This window comes from Eubalaena glacialis, chromosome 19, assembly GCF_028564815.1.
Source record: "Eubalaena glacialis isolate mEubGla1 chromosome 19, mEubGla1.1.hap2.+ XY, whole genome shotgun sequence".
Classification (NCBI taxonomy): domain Eukaryota; kingdom Metazoa; phylum Chordata; class Mammalia; order Artiodactyla; family Balaenidae; genus Eubalaena; species Eubalaena glacialis.
This window is the reverse complement of record NC_083734.1, coordinates 44,608,612-44,630,457: the sequence shown is the minus strand read 5'-3', so window position 1 is coordinate 44,630,457 and position 21,846 is coordinate 44,608,612. Positions and strand designations below refer to the sequence as shown.

Below are 21,846 nucleotides of genomic sequence, written 5' to 3'. Positions count from 1 at the left end.
GAAAATAGGTGCCTTAGGACTCCTCCCATTTCCTTCGACACATCTCTCTTTAACATGCCCCTGGGTAGTGTGCTTCTTGGCTACAATGGAAGTCCCCTTGTTTGTGCCCCAAGATTTGTAGTTCTTGGGCTATCTACTATTCATGACCTCTGTGACTTTGGAGGGACAAATGGCACCCAACTATTCTGATTTTAAATTTACCTTCCCTACCCTTCCTTCTCTGATCACTACCTGATGTACAACCCTTTCTCCTAGTCAGCCTCCAACTACGTAACTTCTGTCACCCCAATTCCCTACCCAATCTCTCAACACCACATCTCATGTGGAGAAAAGGAGTGGGGCGGAAAATGGACAAAGCCCTGGTCAGAATTTTTCCCAAGGAAAACAGTTCCTCTGTTTAGCTTAACTTAACCTATTTTCTAGCTTTTCCTCTTTAGTCCCCTTGCTCTGCATCAAGCCTTCCCACTGGACTAATTTTTGCTGTCCTGCCCTCTCCCCCTTCCTCCACCATGATCTCCCAGGGCTCTTCCCATCCAGGACAAATGTTCCCGACGTTGAGAGAGGAGTATTCTCCATTCTAGAAGTAATTTTCAGCTTGAGGAAACTGAGCCCAGAGAGGAAGAACTGTTTCCAGTGTCGTTGGGGAATGGGAGGTGATGGAGGAGGCAAGAAGCAGAACGCTCACCCTAGGAGAGGCCACGTTCCCATTATCCCGCCCGTAATTAAAGAACTCGGGTGGTATTCGGGGATCTCAGAGAGCTCTGCCAGCATCATGAAGAACTCTAGGGGAAATGGAGTAGAGGCAACCAACTTTGCAGCTAGGGATTAAAACTCTACCCAACTCCACCTCCAAAGCAGTTTTCTTTTTTTTCTAATTAATTAAATTAAATTAAATTAATTAATTAATTTATTTTTGGGTGTGTTGGGTCTTCATTGCTGCGCGGGGGCTTTCTCTAGTTGGGGTGAGCGGGGGCTACTCTTTGTTGCAGTGCACGGGCTTCTCACCATGGTGGCTTCTCTTTTTGCAGAGCACGGGCTCTAGGCACACGGGCTTCAGTAGTTGTGGCACGCAGGCTCACGCAGGCTCAGTGGTTGTGGCGCACTGGCTTAGTTGCTCTGCGGCATGTGGGATCTTCCTAGACCAGGGCTCGAACCCGTGTCCCCTGCATTGGCAGGCGGATTCTTAACCACTGAGCCACCAGGGAAGCCCCCAAAGCAGTTTTTTTAAATGATATCCTTCCTCTTGAATTTACCTCTTTTTTTTTTTTTTTTTTTTTTTGCAAAACAGCATGTTTATGAAAACTCATTTGATCCATTTTGTGATGACACTTGAAATAGATTTACTAATTAAGACAACCAACACTCTGCTTTTACTTTTATTTGCATTTATTTTTTGCAGCATTTATTCCTGGGCCATAAGTTTTTGTTTCTTCAATTTCTTCTGGGATATCTTTTTCTTCTGGGCAACCTCCTCTTCTGGTTTAGGAGCAATCTGTTCTTTTTCAGTAAGGGTCATCTCAATGTGGCAGGGAGAGCTCATGTATGGGTTGATCCGACCATGAGCTCTGTAAGTCCTGCGCCGCATCTTTGTTCACCTGGATATGCTCAATGACCAGGGAATCTACATCTGAGCCCTTAAGTTCAGCATTACTCTCTGCATTTTTGAACATGTGCAGTAAAAATTCAGCACTCTTTTTGGGCCACCGACCCTGCGTCCAGCCCCACTGTTTGGCCTGGGCACACCTACCAACTCCACCATTGTAAGGACGGAATGGCACACATTGCTTCTTTAAAGTGACATCCTTCAGATACTTGGTGGCTTTTCGGATATGCATACCCTTAACGGCCTGGGCAGTTTCACGAGTGTTCTTAAAATGAACACGAAGATTTAAACCTCTTGACTTGCATGATTTTGTGGGGTTTTCTGGGTCAAGTGAATAGCGAACCATTTTTAGAGGTCACCTCAGGCCGCTTACCACAAAAGCTGCCTCATCTTTTAATTGTATGATCCTTAAAGTTATTAACCAGGGAGTTATGGTTTTGAAATCATTTTAAGCAGAGGCAGTCACGTTCCCCTATTGTACTCCAGTCCTCAGTCAGCTTTCCTCTCCTCCCCAGGCTGCTGCTCCACATTCACCCTGAAGGGGGCACTTTTGTTCAGTCGTTAGTTGGTGCCAGCGAAAAAGGACCCCAAGAAGGAAATATAACAATTGGTCACGTGTTGGGGGTGGGGTCCTCGCAGAGGTTGCTGGGCCAGGGAAGGGAGGTCCACGTGGAGTGGGCGGAACTCGCTGAAAGTTTTGGCGGGGCTGGCAAAACGAGAAAAATAGCCGAATTTGAGTTGTGATTTTATTTAAAAAAAAAAAAAAAGAAAGGCAGCAGGGAGGGTGTGTCCTGCGGAGAGGCCCCCGCGGAGGGGAGAAGGGGAGCGGCACACGAGCATCCTGCTCGCGGAGGCCTGGAACGCAGAACAGGGTTTTTGCCAGAAAGCTCTGAGCCGGGGCAGGGCTTCAGAGCCGGAAACCTTTGTGGCTCCATGCTGGTTCCCCATCCCCCATCCTCCCAAAAAAGGGAAAGGTGGCCTCTCCACCCGTGGTCTCATTTTGGTGCCATGTGGAGCTGGGTTAATGCCAGCCACGCAACCCGTCTTTATTTACCTTTCCAAGAGCCTCAGGAAGCCGCCCAGATGAGTACTCTGTCTCCGGGAAGAAGCCAAAACAAGTCTCTTTTTACTATACCTAGTTCGGCCCCACTCTTAGTAGGAAAACACAGCTTCATACGGTCTTAAAGATGATCTATTTCAATTTTCTTTTTGGTCTGGGGAAACCAAGACCCAGACTGTTAAAAGGGCTTGCTACATGCTCTTTCCACACTATAGGCATTCCCTTCAAAGAATGTAGGTCATAGAAACGGAATTCTGTCATTCCAAAAAGTCTTAGAGGAATGGTGAAAGTGTTGGCTTCAACTACATCCGTACACTTAGCCAGAGGGCAAATGGGAATGGTCATTATCCCATTAGGGATGAAATAGAGATTTGATTAGGGACTTGATTTATGGGTCCTATGGTTTTCCTAAGGCTCCTTCTCAGCCAGTAGGTCCACTTTCTCCCTCTTGTCCTTTACTCTTTGATATCTCATGTCCTTAGATATGTCCTAGTTCCGGGATTATCACAGTTTAGAACCTAATGGTTTGAAAGCAAGAATTCTCTTCCCTTTTTAGAGAGCTTCTTTTCCCAGGTTTCAGTTTTCTGGTGGTCTATCCACCTCATCCTGTGAATTGAGATCAAGAAGATCAGACCTCAAATCCAAAATTCCAGCCTTTTCGCTTTGGGGGAGAAAAGCATGTTTACTTAGTCTGGAGCAGTGAAATCCTAGACTTTGGATTTCAGAGCTGTAAAGTTTTCAGGAAAAAAAATTGTGGGGGACTGATGTAAGCTTTTTATTTTGCCAAGTAAGGACATTAAAAAACTACCCACCACCGATTGCTGTGTACTATCACTATCATTTCACGAAAGTACATTTTAACATACACAAAATAGGAAGTATGTGATCTCTGAGTAAATGACAGTATTAAGCCACCCTGCATTAATTTACATGGGTGCATTTATTTGTAGACTTTTAAATGATGGCCATTCTTGGACTTCCCTGGTGGCGCAGTGGTTGAGAATCCGCCTGCCAATGCAGGGGACACGGGTTTGAGCCCTGGTCCGGGCAGATCCCACATACTGCGGAGCAACTAAGCCCGTGAGCTACAGCTACTGGGCCTGCGTGACACAACTACTGAAGTCCGCGCGCCTAGAGCCCGAGCTCTGCAACAAGAGAAGCCACCACAATGAGAAGCCTGCGCACCGCAACCAAGAGTAGCCCCCGCTCGCAGCAACTAGAGAAAGCCCGCGTGCAGCAACGAAGACCCAGCAACGAAGACCCAATGCAGCCAAAAATAAATAAATAAATACATTTATTATTTAAAAAGAAAAATGACGGCCATTCTGACTGGTGTGAGGTGGTACCTCACTGTAGTTTTGATTTGCATTTCTCTATTAAGCTAAGTGTGTGTGTGTGTGTGTGTTGTTTTTTATTTATTTATTTATTTTTGGCCATGCCCAGAGGCATGAGGGATCTTAGTTCCCTGACCAGGGATTGAATCCTTCCCCCCTGCATTGGAAGCACGGAGTCTTAACCATTGGACCGCCAGGGAAGTCCCACTAAGTATTTTTAAATAGTTGAAAATCTAAAATAATATTTCATGAAACATGAAAACATATGAAATTTAAACTTCAGTGTTCCTAAATAAAATTTTATAAAATGGTGGGAATGTGATCGCTGGTTGCAGCCTCACCCCAGAGCCTTTGCTTTCAAACAATGAGTCTGCCACCTGTCATTCCCTCTAAATCCCCGTACCACTGGTACCTTAGATTAACCACTCATCATCAGCCACCACTCATTCATTTACACATTGTCTTGTGCTACGGTGGCAGAGTTGAATAGTGCAAGAGACTCCACGGCTGTCAAAGCCTAAAATACTTACTATGTGGCTCTTGAAGAAGAGGTCCTGGTATAGATAGACTCCAGAGCAGTGTTTTTCAAATTTGAGGTGCATCAGAATCACCTGGAGGGCTTGTTAAAACACAGACTGCTTGAGTCCCACTGCAGAGTTTCTGATTCATTAGGTCTAGAGTGGGGCCTGAGAATGTGCATTTTAACAAGTTCCCAGCTGATGCTGGTGATGCCAGTCCAGGACCACACTTTGTCTAGTTAGGAAGAAAACATATGCAATTTGTTCATGGAATTGCCATCCGCCTGACCTTAGAAATCTTGACCACAAAGTCCTCCTTCTCCCTCACCCCCTCCTCACACTTTCTGTCGATCAAGAAATTCTGCAAATTACTAATAATGTGATAACTACACTCTCAAGCCTTACATTAACCATTCATCATCTCTCACCTGGACTAACAGCCTGCAAGCTGGCCTCCTGCCTTCGGTGCAAAGATATATTGAAGTTAGCTTTCAAAAACACAAATCTGATCATTCCACACTTTGGTGGAAATCCTTCGATGTTTCACCTTGGCTGATAAATTAGTTGTCCCTCAGTATCCGAGGGGGATTGGTTCCAAGACCCTGCTCAGGATACCAAAATCCTCGAATGCTCAAGTCCCTTATATAAAATGTCGTATATTTGCATATAGCTGACGCACATCCTCTAAGTCATCTCTAGGTTACTTATAGTAACTAACACAATGTAAATGCTATGTAAATCATTGTCGGACTTGCGGCAAATTCAAGTTTTCCTTCTTGGAACTTTCTGGAATTTTTTTTCCTGAATTTTTTTTTTTTTTTTTTTTTAATGGTCAGCTTTTTAAATTAAATTTATTTATTTATTTATTTTTGGCTGCGTTGGGTCTTCGTTGCTGCGTGCAGGCTTTCTCTAGTTGCGGCGAGCGGGGGCTACTCTTTGTTGCGGTGCACAGTCTTCTCATTGCGGTGGCTTCTCTTGTGGCAGAGCATGGGCTCTAGGCGCACGGGCTTCAGTAGTTGTGGCACGCAGACTCAGTAGTTGTGGCACGCAGGCTCAGCAGTTGTGGCTCGTGGGCTTAGTTGCTCCGCGGCGTGTGGGATCTTCCCGGACCAGGGCTCGAACCTGTGTCCCCTGCATTGGCAGGCGGATTCTTAACCACTGCGCCACCAGGGAAGTCCCTTCCTGAATATTTTCAATTTGCAGTTGGTTGAATCTGCAGATGTGGAACCTGCGCATATGGAGGGTTGACTGTATCCATTTCTTAACTGGGCCTTCAGACCTTAACAATCTGGTCTCAACACACCTTGCTTGCTTTATCCCCTGTACTTCCCAGTATCCAAGCTAAAGTCCAGCCAACTTCTCCTATTTACTCCAACACATCCTTTTATCCCATGCCTAGGCAATGTTCTCACCTCTGTCTGAAATGTCCTCCTATGGCCTCAAACTTTAAGACCCACTTCAGTTGTCACTTCCTCAATTCCCTCCAGATAGTATGTTCTATCTTCTCTGTGCTTCTAGACAACTTTATTCTTCCCTAGGTTTCACTAATTTTTACACTCTATTAATGTTATAAGACTGTCACTCTCAACCAAGCTAAAGGTCAAGGGTACATACTTTCTCTTAATATAAACAGCTCATTTACTCATTCAATGAATATTTATTAACTGCCTACTTTGTGCCAGGTATGGTTCTAGGGGCTAAGGATACAGCAGTGAACAAAACACAAAGCTCACATTCTAGTGTGAGAGGACAATAAACAAGGTCAATTACATCTTAGATGGTAATAAGTATATGAAAAATATAAAGCAGGAAAGGCAAGGGAGGGTATTTGGAAGAGGTTGTGCGTTTACACAGGGTAGCCAGAGAAGAAGGCATGATGAAAAGATGATATTTAGTAAAGAGCTGAAGGAAATGAGAGAGGAAGGTATGTGACTATCTGAAGAAAGAGTGACCCAGGTGGAGGGAACAGCAAGTGAAAGGACCTGAGTAGACACATGTTGGGTGTGTTTGAAGGACAGCAAAGAGGCAAGTGTGGCAGGAGGGGAGTGAGTAAGGGGGAGAGTAGTAGGAGCCAAAGTCAGAGAGCAGTCCCGGGGGCCAGATCCTACAAGCCACAATGACGATTTTGTTTTTACTCCAAGTAAGATGGGAAGTCAGGAGAGGGTTCCGAGCAGAGAAAGAACATGTTCTGCCTCGTATATTATCAGAATCACTATGGCTGCTGTGTTGAGAACAGACTTAAGTGCGGGAAGGCAAAGCTTGAAACTGAGGGACTAATTACAAGGTTACTGCAATAAAAAAGTGAGATACGATTATGGCACAGATTATGACTCAAGGTGCAAGTCGTGGAGATGCTGCAAAGGTGTGTGATTCTGGATATATATATATTGAAGGGCAATGGGACTGAAGACTGATTGGATGTGGAGTGAGAGAGAAAGAGAGGAAGGCTGTAGAAGAAGCAGGATTTGGGTGAGGGAAATTCAGGAGTGTGATTTTAGACGTACGTTTGAAATGCCTGTTACACATCCAAGTGGATATGTCTCCTAGGCAGCTGAATATATGATTTTGGAGTGAGGGGATGATCCCAGAAGAAGATATAAATTTAGGAGTTGCCAGTGTAGAGATGGTATTGAAAGTCTCGACACTGAAAAAGATCACCACTATTCTATATGCCTCCTGCCACATACCTCCTTCACTGGTATCCCTAACTCCAGTACTCCCCTTGCAGATCTGAGGCCATACAGTCTGGTAGAAGAGGGCTGGGGTTCCCTTGGCTTCTTAGCATATTCGCACCCATTTATTTAAAATTTCCAGTGCTCTGTGTTTTGGGGAGGTTTTCACATTAGGCCAAAGACTGTTAGTCATCTCCATCTCCATCTCCATATAGACTGGAAAAAAAAAAAAATCCCACCTCAACACAAAAGAAAAACAATCAATTAAAACTACTTAAAAGTTTTTCCATGAGAAATTCTGTGAGGACTTGTTGGCTAAAGTTGCCGGTAAGTTAAGACAGACAGACAGACACACAAAATTGAACACTGAAGAGAGAGGACAAAGTGCTCAGCATAGGAGAATACCCTAAAGTATTCCTATTCCCGGTAAAGGTAAAGGTCCCTTCCGAGACTTCCTTTGCCTCAATCCTTCATGAACCCCCAGAAGATGCTAGAAGCGACTTAAGAAGGCTGGGGAGATGGCCGTTGGGAAAGAACTGTCGGTAGTAGGCAATACTTCATTCCAGGGAGGTGGTGGCAACAACTCCCTAGGCATCAGACATCATGGATTTTCCTCCCTCGGGGAACCAGAGGTCCCCTCCGTTTCTGGCCTGGATCCCTTAGAGACAAAGAACTGCATTCTCTCCCATACCAGTGTGGGGCTGCTGGGGAGTGCTGGGGGTGGAGGGTTAGAATTCTATGCCCAGGAAACACCCATAGGCTCAAACAGGAGCCTGCATCCTGACTGGTCCAGGAGGCGTGCGGGGCCGCTGGGCCCCTCCGGCGAGGGCCAGGCCGGTTGCCAAGGTGCCCGGGGAAGGGGTAGTCCAGCGCAGGCCGGGTACGTGGACCGCTCGGTACACTTCCACGGAGGGCGCCTCTGCCTCCCGAAGACCCCTTCCTTCCTCTCAACTCCATTCTCTCACGCTCCTCTCTCCCGAGGAGCCTCCGCATTCGCCTTCTACCCGTCATGGCCCCAGCCCTTTCTTCACTCCTCCTGACCCTCCCCCGGCTCGCCCCTCCTCCGGCAGCCCACCTTCACCCCGCCGCTCCGCGGGCTCCTCGGTCCTCGCCCCTCATCCCCGGCCTCCCCTCGCCGGCCCCCCGCGCCCGGGGCCCCCGCGGCCCCTTGCCCGCCCTCCTAGAGGCGGCGGCGGCCCCTTTCACAATAGCGCGGCCCGCCTCCCTCCTCTCAGCTCCCGGTTCGCTCCCGCCCGCTTCCCTCCCGGCGCATGCGCCCTCCGGTCGGCGGCGGCTGCGGCTGTGGCGGCTCCGAGCGGCTCCGTTTTTTTTAAAGGGAAACGCTGAGGCGCCGGGGGTGACTGTGGGGGAGGGGGACCCCGAGCCCGGAGACCCCCGGGGGAGGCGACAGACCCCCTCCCGGAGTAGGAGGGCTTTGGGCGGACCCATCCCTCCCACCCCCTCCTGAGGAGGAGGGGGGGGAAAATGGAGGCTCGGGGCGGCTGAGGAGAGCTCCGGGGCGGGGGGCCGGGGCGGGGAAGGGGGGGTGTGGGGTGGGGAGACGAGGCGGGCCCGGCCGGGCCAGGGGGGGCCGAAGCGAGCTCCGGGGATGAGCTCGGGGGCGGCTGGGTGCGAACTCCTGCCTCTGAGGCGAAGGCGGCGGCGGCGGCAGCAGAGGCGGCGGCGAGGCCCCCATGGGCCGGCGGCGGGCCTCAGCCGCGGCCTCCACTTCTCCGCACGCCGGCGGGATGGCGCCCGGGCCCCGGAGGAGCCGCGCTAGCCAAGGCCTGCTGCCGCGCTGCTGAGGCGAGCCCGCCAAACTCCCCTCCCCCTCCTCCGTCCTCGACCCCCCGCACCTCACCCCTTCCCCACCCCCTCCTCCGTTTCGGTCCCCGGCGCTGCTCCGGACCACTATGACCATGAGATCCGCAGTGTTCAAGGCGGCCGCGGCCCCTGCCGGCGGCAACCCTGAGCAGCGACTGGACTACGAGCGAGCTGCGGCGCTGGGCGGGCCCGAGGACGAGCCCGGGGCGGCCGAAGCCCACTTCCTCCCCCGGCACCGTAAGCTCAAGGAGCCGGGGCCTCCGCTGGCCTCCTCCCAGGGCGGGAGCCCTGCGCCCTCCCCGGCCGGCTGCGGCGGCAAGGGCCGGGGCTTGTTACTCCCGGCCGGGGCGGCCCCCGGGCAGCAGGAAGAGAGCTGGGGCGGCTCGGTGCCCTTGCCCTGTCCGCCCCCGGCCACCAAACAAGCTGGCATTGGGGGGGAGCCAGCGGCAGCCGGAGCCGGCTGCAGTCCCCGACCCAAGTATCAGGCGGTGCTGCCCATTCAGACGGGCTCTCTCGTGGCGGCGGCCAAAGAGCCTACGCCCTGGGCTGGGGACAAGGGTGGGGCGGCTCCCCCAGGTGCCACCGCCTCGGACCCGGCGGGACCCCCACCACTACCTCTGCCCGGGCCGCCACCCCTCGCGCCCACCGCCGCCGCCGGGACCCTGGCGGCCAGCGAGGGCCGATGGAAGAGTACGAGGAAGAGCCCTCTCGGGGGTGGCGGCGGCTCGGGAGCCTCCAGTCAGGCCGCCTGCCTCAAACAGATCCTTCTGCTGCAATTGGACCTCATCGAACAGCAGCAGCAGCAGCTGCAGGCCAAGGAGAAGGAGATCGAGGAGCTGAAGTCAGAGAGAGACACGGTACGGGAGGGGTTAATCTGCGTTCGGGACGAGGAGCGAGTTGTGCGCATGCTCGGGGGAAGGGGGCTGTAGGAGGTTAAGGTATCCCTGGGTTAGGGGTAAGGAGGTTGGCCACCGGCGAAGGAGTCTTCTTAGTTGCCGGGTCCTTGGGAGCCAGGCCCACAGACACGTTGGGTTGGAGGGAGGGGTTAAAGGGCAACCTCCCAGGGGGAGGGGGAGGGGAGGTTTCAGGTGCCAAAGGGTTAATTTAAAATGACAGCCCCAGACGTGTGGGAAAGACGTTTAGAGTGGGAAAAGACCTGATTTGTGAGGGGTTGAAAAATGAAAAGGTGGGATACATAAGTGGTGGCTTTATGGAAGGGGTTAACTTAAAGAGCTTTGCGTTAGAAATGCATTCTGGAGGAGAGGGCCATAGCAGCTGTTGCTCTAAGCACTGCTGTAGCATCTTTAGACAGAGTAGTAGGTCTTTTAATGGGCAGAGGGGTCGAGGTGATTCACAGTGGAACCCTATTACAGCTTTTTAAAATGATATTAAGAGAATCATCACCTTTGATTTCAGACAGTTTTTAATAGGAATCTGAGTTATAAAACATGACCTGCTAACCAGCTCCCTTGTATAAGCATGGTGTTTAGAGGCTGGAAGGTTTTTAAGGCATCAGGGGAAATTAAGCTTATTAAATGTATTAAGTAGACCAAAATTTTTTCCCCTTTATTAGAATCTTAAGGTAGTAGGGAAGTCATTTATTATTTCTTTGTACTTCTGAGGAGCACGACTATATAGGGTTGTTTTTACTGCAGCAGTAGTTAAGGGCACCTTATGTGTTAAAACATATTCCTCCAGATATCAGGAAAGCTGTGGTGGTGGGATATTACTGTGCTAGCATACCTTACAGCTGCCTAAAAATAAACATGGTTTCTACAATTGTTGTGTTCAGGCTGCAGCAGTCTCTCTCTCTCTTCCTCTCTCTCTCTTCCTCCCTCTCTCTCTCTCTCTCTCCCCCTCTCCCTCTCCCTCTCCCTCTCTCTCTCTCTGGCGTTGTGTGCGCCAAGGGCTGAGCAGGAGAGCAGAGGGCTGTTCATTTTGTTTGCTTTCCAAATGAATCTCTCCAGGCAGCGACTGTTTTATTGGAGAATGCATTCTGCAAGGTGGAATGGGAGCTGGGGCCGGTCTCATTAAATTATCTCATGGTGTTGATTTGTGGAAGTTACTCAACATGGAGGTGGCACTGCTCAGCTACTGTACTGCAGTCTAGGGGTGTGATGGTACTGTAATTACAACACATCGTGTCCTTATTTGGGGGGGGGGAGGCGGGAAGAGAACGACCAGTGAAGGAGAAGAAGTCAAGGAAATGTCACCCACAAACCGTGTTTAAGTAATGTTAAGGCTGTGAATCAAAACAGAAGGAGATGAAATGAGAATGTGGCTGACAGGGGGGGCTCTCTGCTGATTGTGGAGGTTTCTGTTCAGTTCCTGAGGTAATGGCCCCTTTGCAGACTTTCCTAGGCAGGAAAAGCGGGGTGAGTTAAGGATAGAGTGTCAGTCTGAACTTGGCATTCATTGCCTCTGTTGTGTATTGCAGTCTTAGCGATGCTTAAGCTTGTTTCTCTTATTCCAGTTGTTGTTTGGCCTCTCATGAAATCTATGCAGCTAAGTGGATGTAATGAAGTCAACATTAATATCACTGTCTAACCCAAATAAAATTGTTATTATAGGGTATAAGTAGCACATTTGGCATCTTTTCTCAGAACATTTTAAAGTGAACTTTTCAATGATAATAGACTTACATTTTCTGTTTGATTATGTGGTCCTCCCTTTAACTAGAATTAAAAGACTTTGTTTTCAATATTCAGACAAATAGGTATAATTTTTTTGTCATCTCAAATGCAAAGCAATATGTATATTTGATGATTGATGGGATTTATGGGTACTGGTTCTTTTATAATTCTTCCAAATTGAGTGTTCATTGTTTAGGTGGCACCTCCCCACCCCCACCCCACCCGCCTTCAAATAACACTGCAATCCCTAGTGGCACTGTGATTGTGTGAGCTTTTAATTCCTTCTCAATGTACTGTGTGGACTTTGTCCTTGTGTATAGTGTTTTGGAGTGGAAGTAGAGAGAATAGTGTTTGGAGAACCTTAGGGCCTCCTAAAAGAACATTAAGGTTAATTCTGGAAACTCCCAAACTGACTTGGAGCCACATGGTTAGCAGTAGCAGAGACCATGCCATTTAAAAGGCATGTTGTGGCCCCTCCCAGTGAAGAGGATTTTCTTTCAGAAGAATGAACTACAAATTCCCCCATGCCCCTCCCCAACTAGGTTAGCCCCTAAAATTAAGCAGTGTACCTTGTCTTCTCTATTGTGTTTAAGAAAATCTATTCAGATTAATGTCTGCCTGTTAAAAATAAGTTGAATTGCTATGGTTCATGGAAAGAGGCAGAAGACCATACTGATTCGCAAATGGGGCTAAGCACCTGTGTTTAATTTTTTTGTTTTTTAAGTCTGCATTTTGCCACTATCTCTTTTAGCTCCTTGCTCGGATTGAACGTATGGAAAGGCGGATGCAGCTGGTAAAGAAGGATAACGAGAAGGAAAGGCACAAGCTGTTTCAGGGCTATGAAACTGAAGAGAGAGAGGAAACGGAGCTATCTGAGAAAATTAAACTGGAGTGCCAGCCGGAGCTTTCCGAGACATCCCAGACTCTGCCTCCCAAGCCTTTCTCCTGTGGGCGGAGTGGAAAGGGACACAAAAGGTGTGCTGAAACTTTGTTACACTGTCTGGACATGAGGTTACTTGTTTCCGGTGACTGAGAGTAAGGGATTAGGACTTATGAATTTGTTTTAATAGAACTATGTCTTGAATCATGAGGTCTTCTGTGCTGAGAAACTGTCTTGAGACATTCTTGCGCAGACTATGTAAGTCTGTTAGGAACATTTTGGTCACAGTAGTAACTACAGAATGCAGAGTACATCATAAAGAGAGTGGGCAACAAATGTGACAGCTGAGTTTCTTAAAGAAAACTATAGCCCTTCACTTCAAGTTAGGAAGTGTTAAACTCCTTCATTGCATCAGGCAGTGGTAGACATTAAAATGTAAGCTCTAAGTGTCCTTGGACTCAAAGAGATTAGTCTAGCTATAAGGATGGCATAAGTTTTGAAAACTCAGAATTCAACTGCAATAAAATATGCAGATAGACAACAGTGATACAAACTATTCAGAGATTAAAGATTATTGTGCGTTAGAATAGTGAAACTTTAAGGCGGAGATGGATCTTGAAAAAGAAGTATAGAATTTAGATTGGTAAAAAGGAGAGGAGTTGGCATTCTAGAAGTGTGTGTGTGTGTGTGTGTGTGTGTGTGTGTGTGTGTAGACTGGTGGGAGAAAGAGAGCCAGAAGATAGCAAAAAAAAAAGAAATAGAGATTGTAATTAACATGGTATAGGATTGGGGGGCTAGGAATAAGAGACTGGTCTCTGGTTGACAGGAATGAAACAGGCCACAAAGTAGAGGCCTCTAATGTTAGCTAAAGGATCTTGAATAAAATAGGAACCTTTTTAGATTTAGTAGGTAGTAGGATACTAGTAGAGGTTTTAAGCATGGAAACTCACTTGTTCAACAAACATTTACTAAGGGCCTATTATATATACTGTTAAGCGTGAGGCTGTTCCTGCTCATGACAGCCAAATGAACCCAGATATTTAGATACTTGAATACTGGTCATTTTGAAGCAAGCTAGTTCTCTTGCCCCAAAATGTAATCAAATCAGATTTTATTCAAGAGTCAATAAATTCTATAACGTTTTCTTCCCTATCTAATAGGAAATCCCCATTTGGAAGTACAGAAAGAAAGATTCCTGTTAAAAAGCTGGCTCCTGAATTTTCAAAAGTCAAAACAAAAACTCCTAAGCACTCTCCTGTTAAAGAGGAACCCTGTGGTTCCTTATCTGAAACTGTTTGTAAACGTGAATTGAGGAGCCAAGAAACTCCAGAAAAGCCCCGGTCTTCAGTGGACACCCCGCCAAGACTCTCGACTCCCCAGAAGGGACCCAGCACCCATCCCAAGGAGAAAGCCTTCTCAAGTGAGATAGAAGATTTGCCGTACCTTTCCACCACAGAAATGTATTTGTGTCGTTGGCACCAGCCTCCCCCATCACCGTTACCATTACGGGAATCCTCTCCAAAGAAGGAGGAGACTGTAGCAAGTAAGGCATAGAGAACACTTGCTCTTATACCCTAGTGGTGGCGGTCAAGCTAACAAGTGTGAAAATGCCTTTGGCATTTTTAAAAAAGTGCAATCAATAAAGCAGAGTTCTGTCAAGAATGAGTAAGTTAACAGCCAGAGACAGACACTGTGCAGGCATTGCAAATAGATGGAATTACAGCAAAATGTGCTCAATGTATTTGCCTGCTTACAACACTGGGAGATGTGTTTGCCAGTAAGTTGCTCATCACAAGAGCACCAGACTTGGGGGTGTAATCTCCGGCAACTTGCATGCCCTCTGAAAGAAGGGTTTTCTGTGCTGTGAAGTGCATAGAACTTATACTTTGCCATGCACGACTGTTCCTGCAATTGATATTGTGTGAAACCTGGGAGGGTGGTCTTTGGGTGTTCTCAGGGGCCAATGGTAATTTTTGGGTTGGGGAGCCAGCTTGGGGTGGGGAATTTCACCTGGGCCTCCGCTCTTTAACTATATAAACATTTATCTGTATCTCTATGTCCCGGTCTGGGGGGCAGGAGGAATCTGCCAAAGACCAACAGTCTTACTTTATCTTACGATACTTCACAAAGGTTCTAAATGTGAAGAGTTTACTTGGATTGCAGTAGCCCATTGGTTGTTCATATATTTAAATAAAATGGTCTACAAACTATTTTTCAAACAATAAGGACTATCTTGGGATATCTGAGCTGCTTGGGATGGGTGTGGGGTATGGGACCTTGGTCTTCATTCCCTTTTTTTTCTTCATGGCTTCCACACAGAGATGCTCCCCTATCTCCTACATCAACCAGTAACTGGAATGTGCCTTCAATCGTGTAATGTTAGTCTGTGACAGTCACAGCGGGTGCTCCGGGGTGATGGTGGGGAAGCCTTGGATAGAGTCACAGCCCTGAGTTTCTAACGCTGTGTCTTGCCCTAGTAGGGATGGGGATGGGAATCCATTCCAGTAAGACAAGAGCATTCTCCAGGCTTTGTTTGGCTGTTCTGGTGACAAAATTAAGTGGGGAAGATAGATTACTCTTCTTAATTATCTAAAATTCATTAGGCCTTACACTTGAGTACATGAGATAGACCAGGACCCTGATCTAGGTTCAGGTTTTTTGTTGGTTCAGTCAGTTGAACAGGTTCATCCTTAATGGTTAACCTTCTTGCTGCCATGGCAATGCTGTGTAACAAGAGAAACCGTGAAGCAATTTCCCATCCGGGATTGGGAAATGGCTTAGTCCGGAGCTGTTCTGTGTGACTGGCTGTTTTTGAAAACCCTTTCTGCCCTAGTACAGAAAATTCCGAACACCTCTAATATTGTGGGCCTAGCAGTACAGAAAGAGTCTGATGGGGGGAATCCCAGTCCTTTGAGGACCCTGAGTTGTGAATAAACGTGTGAATCCTTATTCTTGACGCCCCTATCTCAAGAGGAAGTCTCAATGGCTTGTTTTAAGGAAGCCAAAGTCTTTGTGCATGTTGTTCAGGCTGGACCAGCAAGGTAGTTTGTTTGGAGGGAGGAGGGAGCTGTTTAAGAAGACTACATATGTAAGTTTTGAGAACACTGATCTTTTATTTGAAAACTAGGGTCAACTTTTACTCACCTGCCATGTTCTGAGTTTAAGGTTTGATATCCTTGGCCATCAACTGTTGCAGGGAAACCACCCTAAATAATGAAGAAAAGAAGTCGTCTCAGTGTAAAAAAAAAAGTGGTGGGCTTATTTTCTTTTCTTTTGTCTGTTGTTCCCTCTTCCCCTCCCCCAGAGAGAAATTCTCAAAAGAACAACTCAAAAAACCAAAATGGCTTCCTAGTGAGAACTTCAGTGATGATCCTTTCCTCCATTTTGGGTATGGGCTTTTTTTCTTTTTACACTGAGGTGATTCTTCTTTCCTGCATTATTTAGGGTGTCTGATGCCATCAAGTGTTGCAGGAGAAACTTCAGTCTTGGCTGGTGAGTAGAATAGGAATTGTGCTGGCTGGGCCTGGGGTGGGGGTTGGTGGGATGGTGGATGGTTGGGAGCTGCATTCCCCATCAGTTGGATGGGGGAGAGTGAGATTCCTTGGTGTATGATTACACTATAGACTTCAAAATGACTACCAATTTCAGTTGTTTTTCAGGAACTGCAATAGCATCCATTATGTGAATTGTCAGGTATTGGTAGGGTTTTTTGTGATCCTGTGTTTGGCAGACTGCAATGGCATTTTAGGTTCTTTTAATACCATAGCAAGGACACTGAATATGGCTTCAGGTGAGGCCATAGAATGGATTCCTATCACTTGGTAACTTTGTCTTATCTGGGAGAGATCTCTTGTCCTAGTGAATAGTAGGTTGTGTGACCTTGGATTTAAGGGTGGTTCCACCCCTCCTCCCTTTCTTTTTCTTTTTCTTTTTTCTTTCCAGTTCCTTCTTGGAGGGACCACTCAGTAGAGCCTCTAAGGGACCCAAATCCTTCAGACCTTTTGGAGGTAGGTACCTAAGACCTGTCAGTAGAAGGGAGTGAGAGACAGATAGAAATGGGGCTGTTACTTGAATATGTCATCGTAACTGTATGGATGGGTTAAATAGAACTTTGAAGCAAGAAGGTAACTTGAGAGATTATCTAGTCCAACTCCTTTGTTGTATAGATGAGAAAACTGAGGTCCAGAGTGGCTAAGTGATTTATTAAAAAATAAATAACTAGGGAATGTTCAAAACAAAGCTAGATTTCATGCTAAGTAGAAAAGTTAGCGTGTACCACTCAGCAACAGAATTATATATTCCAACCTCATTTGAGTCTTAAAAGTTTGATACTTACTTTAAACTCAGACTCTTATAAAGTATAGAGGTAGGGAGGGTTTGTGGCAGTCTCAAGGATTGTTTCAGTTTGATGTGACTTTCACCTTGGAAAATTATAGCAATGATTTTGGAATATGGAGATTCTACAGGGTAGGGGTGGGGAAAGGAGTATGTGTTTTGTTGATTTTGTTACCAGGAGGTTCCTATGATATCCATAGAACTCACAGACTCAGGTGGGACCTGAAGGTGAAAGATTTTATATTCCTGGAAGCTGGAAATGAGTATACATGTGTCACACGGTGATAAGTAGCTTATCAGCTGCTATTCTTTACACAGAACCTGGATGACAGTGTGTTTTCGAAGCGGCATGCAAAACTGGAGCTGGATGAGAAGAGAAGGAAAAGGTGAGGCTAGAGATGTCCATTCTGGGGACAACTGAGCCCTTATAGGACCCTGACCTCTCTTATCTATGCTGAGGGGAGCTCTGGAGCTCTTAATACTTTTAAATTACTGGCTTCCCAATTGGTTGAGTATCAGAGTTTGAAGTGGTGGTTGTTATACACGTTTGGCCTCTTTTTCTTCCGGGGAACACCAACGCATGATCTAGACTGCCAGACCTACACAGCTCTTCCCTAACCAAGCAGGCAGTTCTCTTTACCCCCCTACCCCGCCCCACCCCCCATCCCCCATCTAGAAGACTCAGCAAAGATCTCCCTAGCATCTGGATTGTGTGAGTTGCCTTTATAGAGCTGGTTTTCAGTAATGTTGGGTTTGTTTGTTTTGTTTGTCTGGTTTGTTTTTCCCAGATGGGATATTCAGAGGATCAGGGAACAAAGAATTTTACAGCGACTGCAGCTCAGAATGTATAAAAAGAAAGGAATTCAGGAATCTGAGCCCGAGGTTACCTCATTTTTCCCTGAGCCAGATGATGGTAAGTTTTGTTTATCTAAAAGAGTACAAGGCTCCAGGATACAACTTGCTCTGAATGAATGCAGTATTTTGGAACAGGTATAGTTGCTAGACATTTTCCATCTGTGTCACTAACAAGGTTCCATTTGGCTTTCTTCCGTAGTTGAAAGTTTGATGATTACCCCCTTCTTGCCTGTTGTAGCATTTGGACGACCATTACCAAAACTAACTCCACAGTAAGTATAAAGTTTTTTTCCCTTCGTCTCTCAGGTAGTCTGCGCTTCACCTCCCTTCCAGACTTCATGAAAGCCTAGATGTAAGGTGGAATAGCTGGCTTAGGGATAGCCATGGCTCTTTGACAGAAGTGAGGCTGCCTGGGCCACTAGTTTTTGCAGTGATAAGACTCCCAAGCCAGGAATTAGGAGGATTGCTTTTTGAATTAGAAATAGATTATTCAATCACTTTAATAGCACACCGTTGCTCTGGCTTTGAGGCAGGAAAGACACTCTAAACTTGGGACTTGGGAGTCAGGGCTAGGAGTGGTAAAGGGCATAGTATCTTTTTTTGAGTTAGTCTCATGTCCATACTGAGTTTCTTCTAGTCTTGCAGGTTGATTTCCGTATCCTTTTTTGCCAGGAATTTTGAGCTGCCCTGGTTGGATGAGCGTAGCCGATGCAGGTTGGAGATCCAGAAGAAGCAAACACCTCATCGGACATGTAGGAAATAGCTGTGCTGGCAAGAACCTTCTGTCTTCAGATAGTTGTAGCATGCCATTCCCAGAGAGTGGCAGAGACCTGTATATGTGACCGATGTCCTCATGTATGTTATCATTCGCTGGTAATGCCCTTCCATACTCCCCTGATCTTGGTTTTGTTTTCATTACTCTGATTTCACAAATACTCTTTCACTGGGCTAATTGTGAATTATGGAGGGTGATTGGGATTTCTTTTCCCTTTTTGGGGAAATGAACTCTCAAGCTAAATCTATAGGATGGCAGATTTGGAAGCTTCAGGGGTCTGCTTCTCTACATTTGCCTATGTTAAAAGGGTAAAAGGGCTCTCTTCATTAGACTTTTGGAAGATGAAGCAACCCCTGCCTTTAGAGCTGTGCCTGCATGGCACTCGTCTTGCCCTGGTATACCCTTCCTTATAGTGTGAGTATAGTGGTTTTTACCCCAAAACAAAACAAAACAAAAAACCTCACCATGAGCTTAAGGACCAGATGAGGAATAACAAGTGACGTGATGAAGCAAGTCATCTTCACAGGGTAGAAAAGAGATTGGAGAGTTGGTAGATAAATATCTGAAAAGACAGTTCTCTTAAAACTATCCTGTGATATAGCCATGTGGGAAGGGATGTTTGGCTGTGATTATTTTCTTAGTTAATGGGTAACTGAATTTCTTCTCCCACCCCTCAAAGAATAAAATCTTCTGAAAAGAGAATGAGGATGGTAAGTTTGGGACCAGTTATGGCTCTAAACAAAAGCCGTTGGTGTTTGGGGATGGCATGCCAGATCCTGTATAGGTGTCTTTGTGTCACATCACTTCTCCAGTATTCCTTAGTTGGGTTTTATCCGTTTAGCTGAGCTCTTGGTGGTGGGATAGAGATTTAGGGAGGGTGGGTGTGTGTGTGGAAATATGTGCTTCCTTTGGCTGGCAAATGTCTACATCTTGAAACAAACAGATGTACCTAATGAGCTTCTCCGTTCATTTTGTAAAAATAGATTTGTATGTGTACCATCTTAGTTCCCCCCTCCCCCCCACCCCCCACCCCACCCCCATTTTGTTAAAAGAATTTCAGGACAGCACTCCAGGCCACTTTGGTCTCAGTGTAAGATCCCTGTAACTATCTGGAAGGAAAATAGAGCCAAGACCTCTGGTCTTAAATATATAGGAATTGCCTTTCTTTAGTCTTCAGGACTGTTGTATGAAAACAAGTAGGGGTCTAATCTCCTAGAAGGTAGGGGCTTTTATCCTTGAAGAGAATATGTCCCCAGATTATTAGCACTTTTAGAGGAGAAGCCAAGGTATGTAGGGTGTGTGGCCGGCCCATCAGTGGAGCATGAGAGAATGGGATACCACTGTGGGAAGGGAAGAAAAAAGTTCCTCAGGGGCCTCCCACTGCTAAAGCTTTTTGTGAGATGTTGATCTGTGCTCCCTGAGTTTGACTTTTAAAGGAATTACTCCGGCAGCACATGTAGTATTCTTGGATGATCTTGCTGCTCTTATTTCTCCTTTGTGTGTGTGTGTGTGTGTGTGTGTGTGTGTGTGTGTGGCTATGGGTTTTCATTTGTAACTCCATCTGCTTAGGAGAGTGGGCTCTCCACAAGGGAACCTGCTGTGAACTTCATTGCAGCAAGAATGTAGAGAGAAATAGGACTTATTCCACTAGGGGCTCTCATCTCACACCTTAAGGAGAGGAAGGAGATTTCTAGAAAAACTGGGCCAGATTTTCTTCGTTCTCCATCATTTTAATACGGCAAGCTGTTTGGCTTTCCTACTCTGACCTATGTTATGTTCCTTTATAATGTGCCCAAGAAGAAAAAGACCAGTCAGTGTCTCTTTTATTCCTTGATTCCTCTCAGTTTCTTCTTGATTTTCAGCATTTGTCAGATTCCTAATTTGGATATGCATTAGCAAATTTAGCCTTTATGTTTGTGCCTATCCAGCAGACTCCCCAGATTTTGAACTTGAGTTAGACTAAGAGGAATCCATGGGTGCTATCTGGCCAGACTTAAGTGGATTCTATTTCCTTGGTTCTCCCTCTACCTAGGACCTCTTATTTTATTGTCCCCTCTTCTAGATCAGTTCTCCTTTGATTTGGATATGTTGAAGTTTTGTTGAGAAGGAGGTTGGAGAGTAGATTAGCAAAGTTCCAAGAGCAAAATTACAGTGTGTTGAAGTGTGGGGGGAAAATTAGTCTTATTTTTTCCCTACATGGGATACAACACTGTGAAATTCAATCTTCAACTGAAGGACCTGCAATTCTCCTAAAACACAGTTCTTTGTTTCTTTCCTTAACAAAGTTTAAGCTAGTGTTAATAAATTAAAAAGAGAAGTTGCTTGTCTGTCCACTTCAGCTTTGTTTTATGCCCATTTCATATTGTTGTCTGTGTTGTAATTCATACTTTTGATACCATTTCTGATGTGTAAAATTGGTTGTCTTGTAAATATCTTATAAAGAGTTCAATTGTAAATAAACTATTGTGGCTGTTAATTTTGAACTTCTGCTTCAATTTATTAGATTTATTGGGAAGCATTAAACAATTCTGCTTGTATATTTTAAAAGACTAGGAAAAGAAATCCGTTTTCACAAAATAGAAAAACACCATTTTCCCTTTTATATGCGATATCAACTTCCATTTGTGTATGAACACAATGTATGTTTCATCCCTCTTTGTCCTGTGTTCCTCCTTACACATAATTGGCAACTTTAAAAACAAGAGATGATAGGATACTGGGTGCCTGGTGTCTAAATTAGTAAAACCTCAGTTGGAAAGACCTTAGAGGTCTTCTAGTCTGACTCCAATACATGATTTCCCTTTGACAACATTCCAGACAAATGAAGTCCAGCTTCTCCTTTAACACTTTGTTTTCTCCTATACATTTTTTTCTAAATGTTAGAAAATTCTTCCTCATTGACAAAATCTAACTTCTTGTAACTCGAGCCCACTGGTTCTTACTTTGCCTTCCAGGGTGATGGAAAAATATCAATTCCTCCTTTCCTCATAGTCTCTCAAATAGTTAAAGTTTGCTGTGGCGATCCCAATCTTCATGGTTAACATTCAGAGATTTTACAATTGTTCCTCAAAAGAAAGGATCTTGAATGTTTCAGTTCTCTGGATGAGTGAACAAATTGCTCATGTCCATTTAAAAATTGAATCCAGGGGCTTCCCTGGTGGTGCAGTGGTTAAGAATCTGCCTGCCAACGCAGGGCACACGGGTTCGAGCCCTGGTCCGGGAAGATCCCACATGCCACGGAGCAACTAAGTCCGTGCGCCACAACTACTGAGCCTGCGCCTTAGAGCCGGCGAGCCACAACTACTGAGCCCGCGCACCTAGAGCCCGTGCTCCACAACAAGAGAAGCCACCGCAATG

General features: G+C 46.1%; 1 protein-coding gene, 1 long non-coding RNA gene and 1 pseudogene across 3 annotated transcripts; 1 reads left to right on the top strand and 2 right to left on the bottom strand.

The window, feature by feature from the left end:
• Nucleotides 1-1,390: 1,390 nt before the first annotated feature.
• On the bottom strand, nucleotides 1,391-2,744 carry LOC133079777 (large ribosomal subunit protein uL22-like; annotated as a pseudogene).
• A 2,647-nt stretch (nucleotides 2,745-5,391) lies between these two features.
• On the bottom strand, nucleotides 5,392-8,330 carry LOC133080500 (uncharacterized). The gene is made up of 3 exons (XR_009698514.1): nucleotides 8,263-8,330; nucleotides 7,203-7,403; nucleotides 5,392-5,743 (listed from the first exon to the last, which is right to left on the bottom strand). It is a non-coding gene; the product is annotated as an uncharacterized LOC133080500 (long non-coding RNA).
• A 447-nt stretch (nucleotides 8,331-8,777) lies between these two features.
• MSL1 (MSL complex subunit 1) lies at nucleotides 8,778-20,889 on the top strand. Of its 2 annotated transcripts, XM_061175642.1 has the most exons (9): nucleotides 8,778-9,868; nucleotides 12,396-12,619; nucleotides 13,685-14,067; nucleotides 15,969-16,016; nucleotides 16,467-16,531; nucleotides 17,178-17,245; nucleotides 17,648-17,772; nucleotides 17,914-17,986; nucleotides 18,387-20,889. In XM_061175642.1, the coding sequence occupies exons 1-9, from the start codon at nucleotides 9,101-9,103 to the stop codon at nucleotides 18,475-18,477; spliced, it is 1,845 nt and encodes a 614-aa protein (XP_061031625.1). In that variant the 5' UTR covers nucleotides 8,778-9,100; the 3' UTR covers nucleotides 18,478-20,889. The 2 variants fall into 2 exon arrangements, with proteins under 2 accessions (XP_061031625.1, XP_061031626.1); XM_061175643.1 differs by lacking the exon at nucleotides 15,969-16,016.
• Nucleotides 20,890-21,846: the final 957 nt, after the last annotated feature.